Genomic DNA, 20,961 nt, shown 5'->3' on the forward strand with positions numbered 1-20,961 from the left:
GAGTCAAAATTCCATTTTGAACATGTTAAGTATGACCATTATAGATCCACGTGAATATGTGAAATAGGCAATTGAATATGTGGGTCTTGGAGCTCAGAGGAGAATTCTGGGGATAAAAACTTAGGAGTCTCCCTGCATATAGATAATGTTTAAAGCCATGGGATTGGATGTGTTATGGAAAAGAGGCTCCGGTCTGAGCTGTGGGGACCAATGTTTAATATTCCAAATGAGAAGGATGAGTTATCAAGGGAGGACTGAGAAGGGATGGCCAGAAAGGCAAAAGAAAAACAATAAAGAAGAGTGTTTTGAGATGGAGCAGCTAACAACATTCAGAATCTAATCAGTGGTCAGAAAAAAATGATCAGATCCCAACCTCCTGTCTTTTCTTTTTCTTTTTTTCCCTGGTTCCCATTTGTCTGCCCTAGCTCTGGGGTACTTCTCAGTTCCTAGAAATTCTCAGCTCCAGACTTCAACTTCCCTCAAGCTTGAATGTACCCTAAAATATAGAGACCGTCTCCATGTTTAAGCCAATTATATACATACACCTACCATGCCCATTTATCCAAACCATACAGTTATTCATACAATTATGAAATACCTATTACTTGCCAGGCCCCAGGATAGGATGGTAAGGGGGAAAAAAACCTAGTCCAGGGACTCAAGGAGTCCTCAGGAGCTTACAATGTAACAAAAAAGACAAATAATCACTCAAATAAATACACTTGAATATACAGTTACAAACTGATAAGTGCCTGGAAGGAAAAGTATAGGGCAACATGACAGCCTGTCAGTGTTACCTTGTCTTGATAATACATGACATGCATAGCATCCATCTTTCACACACAAATTTTTACTGTGCTCCAAGGCCACCCTGGACAGAGATTTGGGGGACTGAGTCTAGTATCAACCCTCCTATAAACTCATCGGTTGATCTTGAGCAAGTCCTCTCTGCTCTTTGGGCCTGTTTCCTCTTCTGTACAATGGAAGACTGAGAGGTGGACTAGATCATAGGTTCTTCATTAGGGCCCATGGATGGGCTTCAGGGACACAAAAATATATGGAAAACTGTGCTATTTTTTTCCTCTAGACAGTAGGTCCACAAATTTAATTAGATCCTACAGAGGGGTTGTGACCCAAAGAAACCCAAGGACCTAAGGAGCAGACAGCTGTGTGATGATGTGAGCAGCAAAAACAGATGACAAAATGAAGAACTCTGGAAGTAAGGTTTTGTTTCTTAGACACCACACCCCTCCCTTGATCTTATCAATGTGTGCATGTACAATGTTGGAAGAGAAGGCCTGATCCCCCTTATATGGACTGTAAAGCTTAGTTACCACATAACACTGCCCTAGAGAAAGGATGGGAGGAACTTAGCATTGGCAGCCCCTCTCCAGGAGCAGAACAAAGAAAGGTTCCTACCCCACACAGGAGCTTCTATTACCCTTTGTGTCAACTGCTCCGTGGTGACCTGTCCTTGGTCCGCTTCATCTGCTCCCCCATCATTCTTGGCTAGAGTACAGACACAAATGTACATCTATACTAGCTGGAATGTTTACACAAAGGAACTTTCATTAGAACCTAAAGGGAATTCCCCTCTTAAAAGCATTTTGAAATTAACTAAGATGTATTAATATGTAAATTAGAAATTCTTGATTTGACTTGAAAGAATGTTTAGCCAAAAGACAGCTGGCTTGGCATAGTCTTTGGGACATCAATCATCTTTCTCTTCCTTGTCTCCTCCAAGGATGAGGGAGATTCAGGAGCCTCTCTAAGGTCCAGGAGGTTTCCAACCCTTCCAGAACATGTGACTTGATCTCCCGCCAAGGGTTGGCCATACTCTAGGAAAGGAGGCATTGTCTTTGGGATCTAAAAGGCTGTATGAGTTAGGGGTTGTGAGTTTATGTGTGGGGAAGGAGGGACAAAAAGGCAGAGACAGCAACCTGTGCATAGCCATTGTGTTTTATTGGATCTGGTGATTTCTTATTTTACAAAAATTACAGAGGAACCAAAAATGCAAAGTAGTCAACAGTGTTCTCATGGGGAAGGGGGCTTCTTGGGTGCCCTCCGCCTCAATTCACAGCTGACTGGGAAAGTGAGCTAAATGGGACAAGCAGATATATTAAAGGGTAGCAGTGTGGCAGGGCTGCTGACAGTGAGGTGGGACCTGGATCCTATGGTCCCTGCCATCAAGGTGTGCTCAGGGGCATCTCTGGGTAGATTGACTAGAGCAAGAGGAAACTCTGAGTGGGCTATGAGGAGGCTATGTGGGGAGGCAGGAATAGAGCCTGGGTATATCAAAAATTCTCAAAAATGCCCCCACACTGGGTTCAAATGCTATGTCTGCCTCCTTCCTTCCTTTTTCTCCTAAGGCATCCACAGGGTGGTCCCTGACTTACTCCATGCCTCCAGGTCTAGAGGAAATGGCAAATGAAATCTTAAGTTGTAGTCATCAGAGAAGGTAGGCTGAAACTTTGGCAGGTATCAGTCAAGCAGCTCCCACCCATCTTCCCCCTGCTGCCACCACCACTACCCAAACAGGAAGGAAGGAGAGGAAGAAATTCCAGGGATCTGCCAAAACCCAGATCCCAAGTTCTCCTGGGATACTGAGGAGTATATGGAAAATTTCTGGGTATATTTCCAAGGTTTTCTGAAGAGCCTGGAAACACATATTCTGATGGCTTGGGGTGGCAGACCTGTAGAGCTCAAAGCTACAGCCTGGTATGCTGTCACTGACAATCCCCAGGCCTTTCTGCTCTCTACCGCAATTGCCTCCTAGGGCCTACCCACTGGCTTAGGCCCAAGGTTACTCCCTCCACATTCTTGACCCCCTCCTACAGCACTGTCAAAGGCCCTGGCCTAAAAGGCCAGTCAGTGGCAAGGACAGAAGAGCCTTTTTATAAGGGAATCTTAGGGGAAATGTTTATGAGATCAGGGATGGAGGAAGCACCATAGCAGGAGAAATTTTGCCTAGTGTTGTGGTTTCTCAGTTGGGGGGTGGGAGGGGAAGGACCACTCAATTCCCATAACAGGGCAACCTCGGCACTGAGTTTCAGGCAGGAAAGGGGAGCTGTTGGGAGTCGAGAACACCCCCACAGATACACTCTGCCCACTCCCTACCCTCCTCAGCTCCAGCTGTATGGACCACCAAATCCCCAGGCTCTTGGGTTCCTATAGCCCCCAGGGTAGAGCTAGGATGAGGACAGACCTGGGAAGAGAAGGGTGAGGTCCACCTGGACTAGGGCTAGAGCATGGTCCCCCCAGGGCAACTGACCCCCTCTCCTGGGGAGCTAGATGACATTGTCAAAGAGTTGCATGGACCTCATGATGTTCTCATCCTGTAGCCATGGTGGGAGAGGCAAATTGGAGAGAAAGAAAGAAAAAGAGCTTATCAGAGAAAGGGAGAACACTGATTCAGAAATAGGGACGTTCAGAGACAGAGAGAGGCAGTGAAGAAGGAGACAATCAGAGAGGTGGGGAAGGGACAGGCCTCCCCAGGTTATGAAGGAAAAGGATTCAGAATTGGGGGTAGTTAGGGAGATGGTACTTTGCCCAAAGGAGCTTTCTCCTACATCATTGAATCAGGCCCTGAGTCGAGATCAGGGAAATGTAGAGGGCAGGGCCCTGTACCTTTTGACAAGACTCAATGAATTCCTCAATAGTCACCACGCCATCCTTGTTCCTGTCCATCTTCTGCAAAAAGGTAGTCAGGTAGAGAAAACAGGAGAGATGACAGGAAAGAGGCAGGCAGAACTCAGGTAAGTTCCCTGCTGGGACCTTGCCTCCTTCCTTTCACTCCAAACCCCAGCCTGCCCTGTCCCAGGCACCTGGAAAAAGCTCTCCACGTGCTCCCTTGGGGCCTCCTCCCGGAGTGCAGGATACGTGTACTTGCCCATCATGTCATAGATGGACTTCATGATATCAAGCATTTCCTGTTAGACCAAGAGAGAAGAGGATCCCTCCTCAGAGCCTCCAGCCTCCTAACTAGAAGGCCTGGGGCCTGGGGCAGACGTCAGCCCTTGCTGATGACGCATATTTGGGTCACGTCCCCACCCGAGGGCCCTGTGCCCATCCCCATACACATATAACCCCCCACCCCCAGCTCTTCAGTTGCCCCCCACCTCCTTGGTAATACAGCCATCCTTGTTGAGGTCATATAGGTTGAAGGCCCAGTTCAGCCTATCATCTGTGGTTCCCCGAAGAATCACCGACAAACCAGCCACAAAGTCCTAGGAAGGGGGCAGGGGAAAATGAGTCTTCAGGTACCTTCACTCAACCCTCTCTCTGGGTTTAGCCTGGCCCTGATGTCCCAGGAAGCATGCTTCCCTGGCCCACCTCCTCCAGCTCACCTCAAAACTGACTGAGCCATCATGGTTGGTGTCAAAGGCATTGAAGAGAAAAGTGGCGTATGTGCTCGAGTCTGTAGGATAAGTGTGGGTAAGCAAGCTTGCTTCCAGACAGGAGCAGATTTCCTACCTCCCTACCTCTGTGGGGCTCTGCCAACCCCATTCACTTGGCATTTCCAACCCCTCCAGAACCTCTCCCCAAGGACTTATCTCCTTACCTCCTTGAGGAAAGAACTGAGAGTAAATCTGCTTGAAGTTTTCCTCATTGACAATTCCACTGGGACATTCCTGTGGGGAGGATGGGGAGGGAAAGCAGACTGAAGGAAGAAACCCTCTTCCACTCACCACCCATCTGCTCACCCACGTTCCCACCCCACTCTCGGTGGTCAGAGACGCCCAGAGAGGAGGGATGTCTTTGCGTCTCTAGGGGGCTCACCATGTAGCTCTTCCACTGGAGGGAAGACTTCTCCCAAGTGCACAAATAAAAAGCACAGAGCAGACAGGCCAGTCTATAGGCTCCCTTCTTAAACTGGCAGGCACGCCTATCTAGGAGCTGTCCCTTCCCCTCCCCATCGCTCTCACTCCCAGAAGCGAGAAAAGTCCTGCACAGACCCCGCCCCTCCCCAGTTAGACTGAGTTTTGCACTCACGTTTTTGAAACCCCGGTACAAGACCTGCAGCTCCTTGCGCGTGAATTTGGTTTGCTCCTGCAGCTGCTCCAGACCCTCGGGCCGGTGACACACGGTGGACAATTCAAACTCATCCTCCACGCTGTCTGCGGGGTGGGGGCGGTTGGGCGGGGGGGACAGCCGCGCCTCAGGCCTGTCCCCCATGACCCCTCTTCAAAATCACTTAACTATCCAACCCCCCCATCTCCGACGCAGGAGACCAGCCTGCCAGTTCCCCTGATCCCGAGCCAAGGACTTCAAGGCAAGGAAAGAAGACACCAAGTCAGCTTCGAAGTTAATCAGCAGGCTTAGTCCAGGGCCAGGCCTGGCCCCAGAGCCAGCGGTCTGAGTCAGCGCTGGCCCCTGGCCCCTTGATCCCTGGTTGGAGGGGAAGGCCCCAGTCCCATCTTCATCCCAGGACAGGAGCAGGAAAACTGGGTTGGAGAAGGGGCTTCTGAGGGTGGGAACTCTGGGCCTTCCCTTACCAAACTCAGATCCGCCCAGCCTTACCCTTGCCCTGCCCAGACCCAGCCCTCCAGCCAAGCCCCATCTCAGCTATCCCAGCCATGCCCGAGCCATGCCCCGCCCAGCTCCAGCCAAGCCCCATCCATAGCCCAACTCCTGCCACACCCGTATGTGCCTTAGAGAAGGCCACCACCCCAGGCCCATCTCAGTCCCACCCCAGTTCCCAACATCCAGTCCCCAGGCAGATGCCCCCAACCCAGGCTCCCAAAGTTCCCCGCACCCGCCCCCACCAGGAGAATAAGTCACCTGGGTCCAGCAGGCGGGGTCTGTGGGGGCGGAGGGAGGCTGGGGCGGCTAATGCTGAAGGGAGCGAACTGTCACCGAGAAAGCGGAAGACCCGGCCAACTGCACACACCTCGCCCCTCACACTCACAGCAAATCTCACAGACCTGCTTGTTACAATGCACACTCCCCATCTCCTCGTGCACGCAAAGGCACGCGTAACGAATGAGCACAAACACAAATCGGACCTTATGCATATCACACCTATCCTTTTTCGGAATCTACCCCCATGTGGGACCCAGCAGAATCAAACACAATGATATTCTCAAGTAATGACTACAAACCGAGTCTTTATAGCTTGCAAAATGCAGCATGTATAATCCTGTGAGGTGGACAAGGCCCAAACGAGGAAACTGAGGTCTACAGACAAAGCGAGGTCACTCTACTGGGGACCAGGCTGGTCCTAGAAAACTCCCGTATCTTGGTATCTGAAGGAAGGTGGACTCGGCTCTTACACTTGTATCCGTCTAGTCAAGGCACTGGTGACCTACCTCTCAAAGTCCAAAACATGCCCAAGGACGGGGAGGGCGGCCAGACAACAACCCCATGCACAGACCCTCACAGCCACCTGGTCCCACCTCTGCCACCGTGGCCACACTCACAGTATCAGAGACACCTCAGCCAGTCACACTGACCTTGCCCCCAAATCCAGATCCCGCCCATTTCACAGACCCTGATGTCCCACAGACACTCAGGCCCCGCCTCCATGCTGACCACGCCCACACATTCGCTGGGTAATCACGCCCCCTCGTCAGCCAGCGCCCAGCCCACCTCTGCCAAGTTGGTCACGCCCACACGCACTCTCACACTCCTTACACCCCAGATACACACGGGCCCCACCCCCGGAAGCACAGGAGAGGCACTTGCTTTCACTGACTGAGGGCAGGGCTTGGGGCCCGCAGCATGGCAGCAGCTTGAGGAACCGCTGCTTCAGCGCTTTTTTAGTGGGCCCTGGAGGGTGGCCTGGGAAGAGAGAAGACCCCGGGAGGGAACGTTAACCCCGCTGTCCCTCCATTCCCTGTACCCTCCCCATCATCACAAATCAACCCCGGCTGGGGGTGGGTGTTGGGGGAAGATGGGGGGTGGAGAGAGTAGCTGGGGCCGGTTAGGGGAGTCCAGTGGGTTTCACAGGCACGGAAGGTCCACCAAGACGGCTCGGGCACCTTGTATAAAGAGACACAGCTGGGGACAGCAAGATGGCGGGGGCGGGGAGAAGTGGCATATTGGCCTCAGTCTTTGTTGACCCAGTGTCCTTGGCTCCAGTGCTATATAGCTGGACCTCTGAGGATGATGTCCAACCCAAGGACACCTCTCTCACACATACACATATCCAGTGACAGGTGTGTATACATAGAACAATAAATTACAGAGTGATGGATGCCACACAGGGACAGCTTGATACCCAGCACCTCACTCAAACCCAGTGGCCTCCCAACACATGCACACACACACACCTACTTTGACCTAGTACTTACTCTTTAATACAAACATACATAAATGTGACTGACCCAGGAAAAACCAGACAGACATGTAGGCCATATAGGCCATCTTACACACAGCATGATTGATCAAACCACACAAAGAACACACAATGACCCTGGGGCATCATGTCACAGTATGGTCATCCTGCTCATATCATATTGTGACCTAGGTGCCCATGGCACCAGATACCTAAGGTGCACCTTACCCTCAGAACCTGCATTTGCCCTGGGCACACCCACCTTTCTTTCCTATAATCCCTCATTTCAAGGCACCTAGAATCTTCATGCCAGCAGAGTAGAGTTCTCAGCTAATTCATCCACCCTAAAAGTGTGTCCCCTCCCAGTCCTTTCCAGTATGACTTACTCTTTGAAGGTGAAATGATAGCAAACTTTGAGGCAATGACAGACCTTGGAGATGAGTATTTTGTTGTCATGTAGGACTATCCAGAGTCCACAAATCACAGTTCCCCTCACTTCCCCTTACTTACATTTGTATCCTGTGGCTCCAATTGTATCCCAGGGAGACCCTGCAAGTCCCTGTTGTCTGTCTCCTGGCTGCACCCACCTCCAGACTCCAGGGTCAGAGCTCACTGGAGCACACTGACTGAAGTTGGCTTCAGTCCATTCCTGGAGGGACCCAACTTCCTTTAGTGGTAGGTTGACACCCCAGCTCCCTTACAGGCCCCACCTCCCAAGCCAGGCTCTGCCCTCAGGAAGATGCTCTGCTCCCAGGAGGGAACTGCTTGAAGTTGGCACCTCCTCTCTCTCCCATTTGTCCTCTCTCCCCTGGAGCTATGGAGCGGAGGGAGGGAGGCAGTGAGCTGGGTGGGTGATTGATGGCGGTTTGGCCCCTGGCCCAGGGCTCCATTAGCCCAGACTTTGGTTTCCCAAAGCCTATTGTGCCGGGGGGGGCCTCCGGTAGTATAGTAGCCTCTGGACTGGGGGATGGCTCCCACGCCTCTCCCAGCCTCCCCCTCTTCACACATGCCCCCATCCAGTCCCCTGCCTGCTTCAAGGACTCAGTCTCCTCTAGGCTCTTCTGAATTGGGGAGAGAAAGGGGGTGCCTTCAGCAGACAGGATGCCTGCGTTTCCTTGGATGTCCACCCCCTTCTTGCACCAACAGTCTAAAGGGGATGGCAAGTTAGATCCCAACTGACTTCATCTTTTCAGGACTGAATGAATCTCAATGCATCCAACACCAATCCCTGCACCTCACCCCACTCCAATAAATGCAGCAGAGGATGGACGGTAGACTAAGACTTTTCTGCTCTTTCTGAACCCTAAAGCAGGCAATTCGTGAGCCTTCTTCTTGACCTCAACTCCCTTTACATCTTTTCAGTTCTCCCACGTGTCTACCCTGCAGTCCTCTTATCATGGTTCTTGCCTGTTTTCCTGTCCATAATGGAACTGGGGAACAGCCATGCTATGAAGCTGCACAGTTCTTGGTATGAAAAATGAGAGGCTAAAAATCCCTGGAGAAGGCAGAACATGTTCCCCTCTCTACCTTCAGTATCACTCTTCCCACTTGACTTTGGGGTCAGATGGAGAACTGACTTCCCACCCACAATGTCTAGGCTCTGGAGCCCATTCTGCCCTCAGATCCTGAGAGGACCTAGGAGAGGCAGGGGGTCTTGGGAAACAGGGTCCCTGATCTGATCCACCCCTCACCCTCCTACCAGAGTTGATCTATGAATGTTTCAGTCACAGTATCCCCAACTCCTGTCCCTCCAGAACCCGTCCCATCCTTTGCCTTGGGTATGGAGCTGGCATATCCTCAGGAACTCTGGGAATAGCCACACACACAGATACCCTGAGAGGCTCAGCCACACACTCTGTGCCCCTCAGGTATCTTTGCCATGGCATAAAGCTACACACACTGTCGCTCAGACACAATCACATCCCTGTCACATACACAGGTTCAAGTAGTCACACATTTTGTCCTTTCTTACACATGTGAAACCCAGTCACACCACCCCCTGTATCTCTCACACACTGAGTCCACACATACTGGGACCCAAACCTGCAAGGATGGAGGTGTGGAGAGTCACACACCTTCAGAGCCACTGTGGGTCCATGACCCCAAAAGGGGACCGCCCCCACAGAAGTCTGGTGTTATCTCAGGATTCCCAGAACCTCCTTCCTCTATTCCAGATACCTCTGCCTGTCTCCAGACTTTTCCTCATTCCTCCAGTTTCTCCTTATCCCCAGTCCCCGTACCCCCATGCTGTACCCCTCACCACCTCCCTGCCTCCTGGCCCTCTTTCCTCACCTCCCTGAGACACCCAGTCCTCCAGATTCCCTCTCTTCCTCCCCAGATCCACCCCTTGAGTCCCCCTCTTTACCTCTCCATGATGTCCTACTCCCCCACCTTCTCTCTTCCCCTCCCCCAGATGCCCCATCCCATCACTAACCTGCTTACCCCTGCAGCCCCCACCCTAGTCATAAAGTCCCCAACCCTGCAGGCACTGTCCCTCTAGCCAGCAGACCAGACATGCCCAGATACCTACGTTACCTTCCAAGGAGACAGGCTCAAAGAGACCAAACTGCTCCAGGACCTTGACAAACAGAGCGAGGACCACAAGCACAGCGACCATCTCCAGCCCTTCCAGGTTCATGGTGGGCCTGGGGCATGGCCCCCCAGGCTGAGGCTGGCCTGCCCTACTCACACTTCCTCCCCCTCAGGCTCCCCAGACTGAGCAGGACCGCCTGCAGTCTCCCTTCCTGCTCCTTCCCCGGATCTCCTCCCTCTCCCCCCTTACCCCGCCTCCCCACAGGCCTCCCAGCCACAGGCCTCCCAGCCACAGCCTCTTCCTCTTCGCGGGGACCACTTCAGCCTATAAATTGATATCTCCTCCAGAGCTTCTGGTGTGAAGGATACGGCCCAGGCCAGGCCAGAGGAGGAGCAGTAACTTGCCTCTGCCCCTGAGGACAGCTTCCCTCAGACACCCTGTGGCTACTCTGTGCCAAAGAAAGGGGCAGAGGGAAGACCTATGCTTAGAAGTCAGGGGCGGGCAGTGTGTGCATGCGTGTGTGTGTGTGTTTGTGTGTGTGTGTGTGTGTGTGTACGACAGAGAAACCAGGAACTGTACATGCGTAAGAATATGTTATGGGTGTCTGGGTGTCTTCATGTGTATATATTCCTGTGTTTGTGTGCAGAGAATGTGTACCTCTTATATATGTCTCTGTGTGTTTACACGATTGTGCACCTGTCTTAGGGATGTGTGTGGTCTATGTGGGTATGTAACCTGGGTGTCTGTGGTATGTGTGAGTGTGTTGGAGTATTTCTGAGTTTGTACAGAGTGTGAGGTATCTATATTTTAGCAAGGTTGTTATGTGGGGGTCTGAAGATTGGTAATATGGATGTATCCTATAATTAGGAATATGGGTCTGCAGTGGTTGTGTAATTGTATCCACATGAAACTGTATGAAAACATAAGGGAGGAGAAGGCAGTGACCTCTCCAGTCAGGAGGACACCACCTACATTGATCAAGGTTGCCATGGAGACTAAGAGGTGGGAAGCAATCTTCTTCCCCCCGCAGACAGGGAAACTGAGGTCCAGGGGAGGGAGGATTAGGTCCAATAGCCTGGGCAGGGGAAAAAGGCCGGTTAGCCCTAACATGACCCTCTGGGGAGGGGACTCATTGAAGCTGACTTTAGGACCCAGAGAATCAACTTCCTTGGGAGAGGAAGGGCTTCCCTGATAGCTCAATTGGTAAAGAATTCACCTACAGTGTGGGGGACCTGGGTTCAATCCCTGGGTTGGGAAGATCGGGAAAGGAAGGGTGTGCTCTCCCTTTCCTTCTGGCAGGGGCCTCACTCTGGAGCTGCCAAAGTCCTGCCTGCTCTTTGGGAATCTTCACAGAGCTGACAGGAGAAATCCAGGGCTAGAGGGAAACCTGAACCTTCCAAGAGAGTCACCCAGCCCGGGTGCATTCCTGGAGCTCCTCCCCCATCTTCCGGTCTCCCTCCAGGTGGTGGTGTGTGGTAGCAGGTGGACAGAGGCTTGCTGAGCCAAGGAGCCAGAAGACACCAGCCTCTGGGCTACTGCCACATCTGGTGAGGGACTGAGCACTCAGTATGTGGTAGATAATGTGCAGTGTGACATCATCGCACTGAATTTACACAATAAACCTATGAATGAGGTACTGTTATGGGTGGGAAAACTAGGCAAAAGGAGTTTAAGCAAATCTCCAAGATCAGTAAGTGTCAGATCTTCAATTTTCAGCCATCCTGACTGGGCCTGCACTTTACACTACACTACTCTACAGTGGCTCCCTTCATAGACAGCTTGCCCACACTGGAGGCCCAGTGTAGGAGGATTAACCCCAGAAGGACCCTTCCCTCCCTATACAGCTCTGAGATGACTGTGTGTCAGCTTCAAAGTGAACGTGGAGAGTGAAAAAGTTGGCTTAAAACTCAACATTCAGAAAACTAAGATCATAGCACCTGGTGCTATCACTTCATGGCAAATAGATGGGGAAACAATGGAAACAGTGACAGACTTTATTTTGGGGGGCTCCAAAATCAATGCAGATGGTGACTGCAGCCATGAAATTAAAAGACGCTTACTCCTTGGAAGAAAAGTTATGACCAACCTAGGCAGCATACTAAAAAGCAGAGACATTACTTTGCCAACAAAGGTCCGTCTAGTCAAAGCTATGATTTTTCCAGTAGTCATGTATGGATGTGAGAGTTGGACCATAAAGAAGGCTTAGTGCTGAAGAATTGATGCTTTTGAACTGTGGTGCTGGAGAAGACTCTTGAGAGTCCCTTGGACTGCAAGGAGACCAAGCCAGTCAATCCTAAAGGAAATCAGTCCTGAATATTGGAAGGACTGATGCTGAAGCTGAAACTCCAATGCTTTGGCCACCTGATGCAAAGAACTGACTCATTTGAAAAGACCCTGATGCTGGGAAAGATTGAAGGCGGGAGGAGAAGGAGAAGACAGAGGATGGCATCACTGACTTGATGGACATGAGTTTGAGTAAGCTCCGGGAGTTAGTGATGGACAGGGAAGCCTGGCATGCTGCAGTCCATGGGGTCGCAAAGAGTCGGACAGGACTGAGTGACTGAACTCAACTTGGAGATGGGTGCCAGTCCTTACTGCTTCATTTGAGGTTCACGGATCTGCAGTTCTACAAGGCCACCACTGGGGGTCAGGCCTTCATCTCACACCATGTATCTTACCCCTTCCTTCTCCCAACATCCTTGGGAAGGTGTGGGAATGACTGGGCAAGAGCTTGCCCCTCCCCCGTCCTTCCTCCAGGAAGAAGTCAACTCAGGGACTGTTTTTGGTTTCTCACACCTTTGAAGGGTTTACAGATAAAATGAGCAAATATTCAGTATCTCCCTCTCACCATCCAAAATCCATAGATGGCTTTTAATACCCTTCCTCCACTCTCATCAGCAGATCTCTTTTTTGAGCCAGCTTGGCCTCCTCACTGTCCCCCAGACACAGAAAACTCTGCTGTTTCTTACCTCTGCTCCTGCTAGTCCCTCTGCCTGGAATGCCCACCCTCTGCTCTCCTGCCCTACATTCTTACCTGTCCGTTAGAGACAGCTTAAATTCCCTTTTCTTCAGAACCTCCAGCCCTCAGCAGGCTCCTGCTGCTGCTGCTGCTGCTAAGTTGCTTCAGTCGTGTCGGACTCTGTGCGACCCCATAGACAGCAGCCCAACAGGCTCCCCCGTCCCTGGGATTCTCCAGGCAAGAACACTGGAGTGGGTTGCCATTTCCTTCTCCAATGCATGAAAGTGAAAAGTGAAAGTGAAGTCGCTCAGTCGTGTCTGATTCTTAGCGACCCCGTGGACTGCAGCCTACCTACCAGGCTCCTCCATCCATGGGATTTTCCAGGCAATAGTACTGGAGTGGATTGCCATTTCCTTTTCCATGGGATTTTAGCAGGCTCCTAGCTACCTGAAATTCTACCGTACTCACTGTTAGACCCTCAAAACTCAGAACCTAAATCTGTAATGTTATTAGTGGGAACAGTAAAAGGAGTCGTGTCCAACTCTTTGCAACCCCATGGACTGTAGCCTATCAGGCTCCTCTGTCCATGGGATTTTCCAGGTAATAGTACTGGAGTGGATTGCCATTTCCTTCTCCAGGGGATCTTCTCCAGGGGATCTTCTCCAGGGGATCTTCCTGACCCAGGGATTGAACCCAGGTATCCCGCATTGTAGACAGACGCTTTACAGTCTAAGCCACCAGGGAAGTCAGAGGCAGCATAGCATGGTAGGAAATAGTGTGGGTGAGGGTGCCAGGTTCCTTGGGTTTAGATCTGCCACTTGCAATTAACTGGGCAAGTTCTTAATCTCTGTGTGCCTCAGTTTCCTACCTCGTATGGTTTTGAGGCCCTCCTAAGTGAACTAATACATGGAAAGCTGTCAGAATAATTCCAAGCACAGAGTAACTGTTTATAATTGTTTGCTGCTATTATTAATAACAGACATCCCCCTGCTTACATTTCTACAGCTCTTAACAACTTATAAAGTATTTCCACAAACACTGTTACTTCCATGGCTTCTCATGACAACCCCATGAAGTAGGCAGATGAAAAGTATTGTGCCCATTTCACTATGAGGTCCAGAGAAGTAAAGGAACTCACCCAAGGTCACCTAGCTAAGAAAAGATGCTGCAAATTTGAACTCAGGTCTTTCTGGATCAATCCTGTTTCCTCAATTAGATTCTCAGCTCCTAGAGGGCAATGATATTAAAAATATTGGACATATACAAATTGAATGCCAGGCTCTGAGCCAGTGCCTGTGCAACAAAGGTGAACCAAACAGGGTTCTGGCTTCCTGGGCAGGGAGAGATAGCCATTGACAGAACTATAAGGCAACTATTCATTGAAAAAATATTTGTTGTGTGTCCACAAGGAACTATTCAAGAACCATGAAATGAGCTCTAACTGGGAGGCCAGGAAAAACCTGAAAAGGGTATTTTTTGAGCTGGTTCTTTAAGGATGGCTAAAAAGATCAGCAGTCTGCCTTAACAAAGGGCCCAACATTTACTGAGCATGCTTTATGTTCTTGATACTTTGCACATGTTATCTCATTTAGTTCTCATAACAGACCTATTAGCAGTCTATTATTACAGTTGACATGGTCAGATAGAGTAGAACTATACCCATTTTGCAGATGAAGGAACTGAAGCTCAAAGAGAAGTGACTTTCCCATGACAATACAGATGATAAAAAATCGACCAAGACTTGAACCAGTGATCTGCCAGCTCCTTCAGTCTGTCTCTCCAACGTGTATGGGGGTCAAGGAATCCTGAGTGACTGCAGCTTAGTTAGTATTAGGGGAGCTATGAGTGATAAGACCAAAAAGGGGGTGAATTCCATGAAGCCTTTGATCCCAAGCCAGACTATTTGAATTGAAAGAGGCAGCATAGCAGCATCTCTCTTCTCTCTGCTGCTGATTCACAGATGGACAGATGGACAACCATTCAGCCAGTTGTCCTGTCTATGGACCTTTCTGTTCCCTCTAACCCTTACCCTCACCCTTCAGATGCCTCTGGTGGGAGGACCTAGTAGAAGTGAAAGAGCAAGTTGCTTTTCAGGCTCTCTCTTCCCCCTACTCAGAGACCTCTCAAGGCTCTGAGCCTTGTGAGAAACTTGCCCAGGTCTGTCCTCCCCAGGCATCCCTCTGGCACTTGGCTCTTCATCCAGAGGAATGAAGTCTTAATGCAAGCTCTTCTGGCAGAGTGAGGGCTGAAGGGAAATTATCTTGAAGCATTAGGTGAACTCTTCCTTAGGTCCCTCAAATCTCACCACAGAAATATCCCTATTACTGACTCATTTACTTTATGAAGTTCAAATCCAGAGAAAAACTGCCTTCTGAAGGGGGGTCCATACTAGGTAACTGGCCCACTTTCCTATCTGCCCTTTCTCCCCTAGTGAAGGACCCAGCCAGTGAAGAACTGGCTCTCCATCCCCAGCCAGGGGCCCCTCTCCATCCCCAGCCAGGCTAGGACACAGCAGACCCCAGCTGCATCGGGTGATTAATGACCTCCCTAGGCCTTGGGGCTATTTTAGGGCCTGGAAGTCATGCCTGCTATGATTGAGAGCTGGCTCTGCCTGGCTCCAGCCATCTGTCACTTGAGACAGGCCCAAGCAGGGGCTCAGAGGACACATGCTCTCCAAGAGACATCCAAGTATGACTCTGGCTCAGCCCCATGGCCCCTCCTTCTGGGAGCACATGGTAAGGAGAGGCCTGCTTATACTCCAGGGGCTCAAGAGGATACTGTGGCAAGAGCCAGTGAACTACAGATCCCAGAATGCCACAGGCTAGGTTGTTTTGGTCTCCCCAGGCCAGGTGAGGAGGGGATGCTGGGTGTTTTGGGCCCTACCCAGGCAGCTAAACCCACAGTGTGCATAATCTCAGCAGTGCCTTTATATGATACCCACAATCCACATGCCATATAAATCCCACAAATCCCACACCAAGGTACAACCTTGTGAAGTCTACACAACTAACTTACTGTGACTCAGGAACCCTTAACCCAACTCTAAAGCACAGACTTCCAGTATGTGCAGTCTTAGTGTCACAGAATCCCAGGGATATGGAACCCCAGGGATGCATGGCCCCAGTGATCACAACCCCAGTGATCTACAAACCCCCTTAATTCAGATTCCCAGAGATAGACAAAACAGTGACATGAAATTCTTATGCCACACAAGTCTATCCATCCCATCATGCATAAACTAACTAGCTGAGTTCACGTTGGTCCAGTCCTACTTCAGGATATTTTTCTTTCTGCACACTGCCCCTAGTCATCTTAAGATCCCATTAAACTAAGCAATTCAGTAAAGGGTTTTGCCTTTTCCCCGCCTGCTGAAAGCTTCCTCCTTTTATCCCTATCTCCCTCCTTTTATCTCCCATATCCACCTGCTTGAGGTCCCCACCTCTGCTCTCATCGAGAAGCCTTGCCCCCTCCTCCACCATTCCTCCACAAGGAACCGTGATGCCTCTTGTCCTTTCCCCTTTGAAGATTACTATGTCCCCCACCTTCTCTTTAAGGGACCCTATCCCAAGCTCCACTTCTGTTGGTGTGTTGTCCTTTAAACCCTTTTCTTTGAGGGATCTTGCCCCTTCCATCTCTGCGAGGGACCCTTTTTCTCCCCATCTCTGTAAAGCTCCTATTTCACTTCTTCGCTTACTTTTTCAGGGATCCAGACCCTTCCTCCCTTCCTCATACCTGGCGACAGTGACCCAGTCACCAGCTGGTAGAGGGATCGCGCTGCCTGCCCCAACGGGCTCCGGCACCTGCGGGGGCATCTGTTCATGGTCCTGCCGAGAGCACAGTGGCCAAGCTCCGCCCCCAAGGCTCGGGGCGTTCTGATCTCCGCCCCCAAGGAGTGGGCCCCGTGTGGGCGGCGCAGGAGGGCCGAACCCACAAGGACTGGAGTCTCAGGCAGTCGAGTCGTGTTCCACTTCCTGTCCTCTCCAGGTCATAAGAGGGGAACTCACCCTGGCCCCCATCGTCTGAAGCACCTGCCCCCAAAGTTCTCACACTGGGGAGGGGCGGGAAAGGGGCAGCACGCACTGTCCCTCAGAGCCTTCTTTGGGAACATTTTCTGCATTTCCCGTGGGGAAGGGAGCACCCATGGTTTTTGAAAAAGGATCCGGAGAGTGAAAACATTATCTTTTATTGCCGCGTCGCCCCCTCCTCTTCCCATTTTTGACAGAGAAGGGGAAGGGTTAGAGGACTTAGTTGTCATGGCAACTCTCCACACTTCCATACTTCCTGGACCAATGGGTGCGGGAATAGGAGGGAAGAGGAGGAAATGCCCAGTGTATTGGGATGGCAGAGGGATGGCAGGGACGTGCCCCTACTATCTCTGGCTTCTGGCTCTGAATGTCTGGCATAGAACTGTTCTGTGTCGCTATGTCCTGGTTCAGCGGGTTCACACTTTCCCATCATATGCTGATTGTCAGCCAAATGCATCGAGGAAAAGCCCCCTACCCGAAGTCCTGGCCCTGACCCCTTTCCTAGACTCACCCCTATGTGGTTATAACCAAAGTAAACCCTTCCAGGGCCCACTAACACCATTTAACAGAGCTTATGGAGATCCCACTCCTCCGACTGGGATTCCAAAATTTTGGCTGAAAATCCTACATTTAGGAGGTGAGAGTCACCTCTGAACTTCGTGGAACCTAATCTGGCCACATCCCCATCTGGAATCAGCTCTGCAAGCATGGTTTCACTAAGACCACACGGGGGCGCCCCAATCTCGGAACAATATTTATGACCAGACAGAAGCGACTCTGAAGATCTCAGAATGGGACTGAGTTCAGGCCTTGGCCAGCCAGGTCCCAACTCTCCCACCTTCTTCAGTTCTTTCCTTGATTCCAGCTTGGACAGAACGACCGCTGATTACTGCCTTTTCTCACCTCGTCGCACTGCCAAACGGTCCTGACGGGCTGGGAAGACTGGAGGGGCTGAATGCAGGGCGGGGCTCAGACTGGTTTCTCCTCAAGTATCTCTCAGATTTGTTTTGAGCCTGGGGTGGGGTAAGGAAAGCGGCTGGGGCAACCCAGAATACCTTGAGGTATGATTTTAGCGCCCCCTCCTCCCTGTCAGCCTGATAGGCTTGGATGACTGAAATCGAAGAACACCCCCAGGTTCGATCCAAGGAATCCCGCCTGCACAAGGAACACTGGAAACCCGAATAGCAGTGCGACACTTCCGCCTTTCACGCGCTTCAGCACCGCGGACAACGACTTCCCCTAGGGCTTCAGCTCAAGCGTCTCCAGACACCCAACGCATTAATAGTGGCTTCCCAACCCCATTTATCTCCTGCTAAAGATAAGCCCTCCTTCGAAAGGAGAGCTCCTGGTAGTCTTTATTCCCACTTTCCAAGTCGTGTGGATGCTGACGTGGAACACAATTCTTTGATGCTTGTCAACTTTTGAACTTTGTATTTCCCTTGGGAGGTAGGGAGGTAGTAGTATTGCCCATTTTACAGATGAGAGAAGTGAGGCCCAGAGAGCAAAAGTCAAACAGAGCTGGCATTCACACTTCCATTCCTTCATCTTCCAGTGCAAGGGCTTCCCCACTTCTACCTAATCTCTGATTCAAACAGCCAAGTGGGGAGGGGATGATTCCACTGAAAGTGAAAGTCACTCAGTTGTGTCCAACTCTTTGCGACCCCATGGACTCTACAGTCCATGGAATTCTCCAGGCCAGAATACTGGAGTGGGAAGCCTTTCCCTTCTCCAGGGGATCATCCCAACCCAGGGATTGAACCCAGGTCTCCCTCATCGTAGGCGGATTCCTTACCAGCTGAGCCACAAGGGAAGCCTAAGAATACTGGAGTGGGTAGCCTATCCCTGCTTCAGTGGATCTTCCCAACCCAGGGATCAAACCCCGTTCTCCTGCACTGCAGTCAGATTCTTTACCAACTGAGCTACCAGGGAAGCCCAAGTGAAGCGGAAGAATCAGTTAAAGCAGGAAGCAAACACTGACTGATGTGGTGCTAATAAGGGCCCTGGGGCCCTTGCTACTGAGAACAGAGTTCATAGCAGAGTTTGTCAGCTGGACCTTTGGAATCCACTGGGGTCTGAAACTCATTTAGGTCACATCTGAGGCCTGCCTGAGTGGAAGGGCTCCCTCTTCTGGGAGTCTGGGCTTAGGGACTAGAACCTCTCTAGGGTGGGTGAGTCACACCTAGTCCTCTTGGCATCCCCAAGTCTTAACCTCGCTCCTCTAGACAGGCATGGATCTTGGCCTCCCTTCACCTTCTCAGCTTGTCTTCAGACACAGGGGAGACAGTCTCCCTCCTGTTCTCTGTTGGAGTTCTTGGGTTGGCTGCACAATGAGACAGAAACACACGTACATGGAAATGTACACAAGGTGACACAGTCACCCACACAAACACATGGATCTGCCTACCAAACCCAGGAATATGCACAGGCACAGATGTACTGGTCTCACATATCTCCCCAGTGTGGGAGAGAGAGGATGCCTGGGCAGCAAAGTGGTTTGGAAGATACTTATAAGAAGAGGCCACATGGCACTTCCCAGGCCTAGAGCTTCTATCTCTGGGTCTGGAGGGGAAGCAAGAGGGTGTGTTTTCCTCCAGGTTTGGGTGAAGTTTTGGGAGGGCTGTTGGGGGCTGAAGGAGCTTCAGTTGTTAAGAATGACCTCTAAATACTTTGGGTGGGGGAACTGACCCAGCATTAACCAAAGCCTCCCCACAGGAGCTGGGTGTCACTCCTGGAAGCCAGGCTGGGTAGATGGATGCAAGTCCCTCCTCAGGTCCACTGGGCTGTTTGTGGAAAACATGGAGAAGCAATGGTGTGCACTAAGAACCCCTTTTTGCACTAGGAAGCCAGAGAGGCAGCAAGGGTAAGATCTGTCATAGACACAGAACCCCACTGCAGACATCACCACATGAAGTACACAATCAGTATCAAACACCAATATAACCAGTCTCACAATCACAAAACAACACAGCCCACTTCAACACATGCTTGTCCCAGGAGGTTCACAGTCACAAAGTCTTACAAACAGGCATACCACCATAAAGTGAAACCCTGACACATACTGGTAGTCACATGGCATTTCATACAGAATCACACAAAGCAGAGTTGCACACAGAACAGATACATGGTCAAAACAACTTCATTAGTACAATCTGGGTCCTACACAACCTCACTGAAACATCTGACAGGATCATACAATTGCACAGTCACACGCAATCACACTAACTCTGGCTGTCACCAAGCCCAGGGCACATGGCAACCAGCTGTGGGAGGCGCACACACACATATATACACAGACACACACAGAATGACAGGTGCTCACACATGTAACACCTCCCACTCTAGACCCCCTCCTAGCCTTGTGTCACGCATTCCCACACCTGCTGCCTCTGCCCACCTGCTCTCCCTTGAATCCCCATCCCCCGCGGAACCCAAGGTTTTGAACCTTAGTGTCCTGTTGCCCAGAACTGCTGGGAGGGTGCCTGGTAATGGGTCAGAGTGTGGGTAAGGGCCTGGCAGGGGTCACAGGAACTTAAGGGTTAGGGGAGATGTAATCTATCCTCTTCCGCCCCCGACCCCCAAGCCACCGACTCACCCGTGAGCTGGTCATAGGATCCGTCCAGGTCTCGTGAATCGGACAAACTCTCCTTACGACTCTGGCCCCGCATGGCCCCCGGCGCCCCCCTCCCGTCCCCACCTGGGCCGTGGGAGGGGGCGCCGGGTGGCAGGGATAGGGAGCTCACACGGCGCCCCCTGGCGGCGTAGCGTGCTCTCGGGGGCTGGGGTACGGAGAGTCCGGGCTGGGGCGAGGAGCCAGGGGATCTCCGGTGTCTAGGGCTCACCTCGGGGTACTGGGGCAGGAGCGGCAGGCTTGGGCAGTGGGTGAGCGCAGAGCCGGAGGCAGAGCGGAGAAGAGCGCGGAGCTGGAGCCGAGCCGCCTCTCTTCCCGCCCCCTCCCCGCGGCTGTCACCGCCACCTCCCCCCTTTGGCGCTGCCGGGATTGGTTCCCCCTACCCCCGCCCCCTCCTCTTTGCAGCTCGGAGGAGGCACCCGGTGAAAGAAAGGGTGAGCAGAGAAGTGCGGGGAAGGAGACCAGCTCTCTGGCAACACTACCCCCTAAACCTGAACCCCCGGGTCTTGGGGGTGGAGGAGGGTGCAGGGCCAGAAAGGC

At 51.5% G+C, this 20,961-nt stretch overlaps 1 protein-coding gene across 8 annotated transcripts; it reads right to left on the reverse strand.

The window, feature by feature from the left end:
* Nucleotides 1–1,943: 1,943 nt before the first annotated feature.
* Nucleotides 1,944–20,764, reverse strand: KCNIP2 (potassium voltage-gated channel interacting protein 2). 8 transcript variants are annotated; one of them, XM_061403227.1, is made up of 10 exons: nucleotides 20,386–20,764; nucleotides 6,685–6,780; nucleotides 5,782–5,835; nucleotides 4,993–5,117; nucleotides 4,562–4,631; nucleotides 4,347–4,417; nucleotides 4,119–4,226; nucleotides 3,825–3,929; nucleotides 3,628–3,690; nucleotides 1,944–3,335 (listed from the first exon to the last, which is right to left on the reverse strand). In XM_061403227.1, the coding sequence occupies exons 1-10, from the start codon at nucleotides 20,456–20,458 to the stop codon at nucleotides 3,288–3,290; spliced, it is 813 nt and encodes a 270-aa protein (XP_061259211.1). In that variant the 5' UTR covers nucleotides 20,459–20,764; the 3' UTR covers nucleotides 1,944–3,287. The 8 variants fall into 8 exon arrangements, with proteins under 8 accessions (XP_061259211.1, XP_061259216.1, XP_061259210.1 ...); XM_061403232.1 differs by having other exon boundaries at nucleotides 5,782–5,880; nucleotides 20,386–20,756; XM_061403226.1 differs by having other exon boundaries at nucleotides 1,944–3,690; nucleotides 20,386–20,756.
* Between the last annotated feature and the right edge of the window lie 197 nt (nucleotides 20,765–20,961).

This window comes from Bos javanicus, chromosome 26 (assembly GCF_032452875.1).
Source record: "Bos javanicus breed banteng chromosome 26, ARS-OSU_banteng_1.0, whole genome shotgun sequence".
NCBI lineage: Eukaryota > Metazoa > Chordata > Mammalia > Artiodactyla > Bovidae > Bos > Bos javanicus.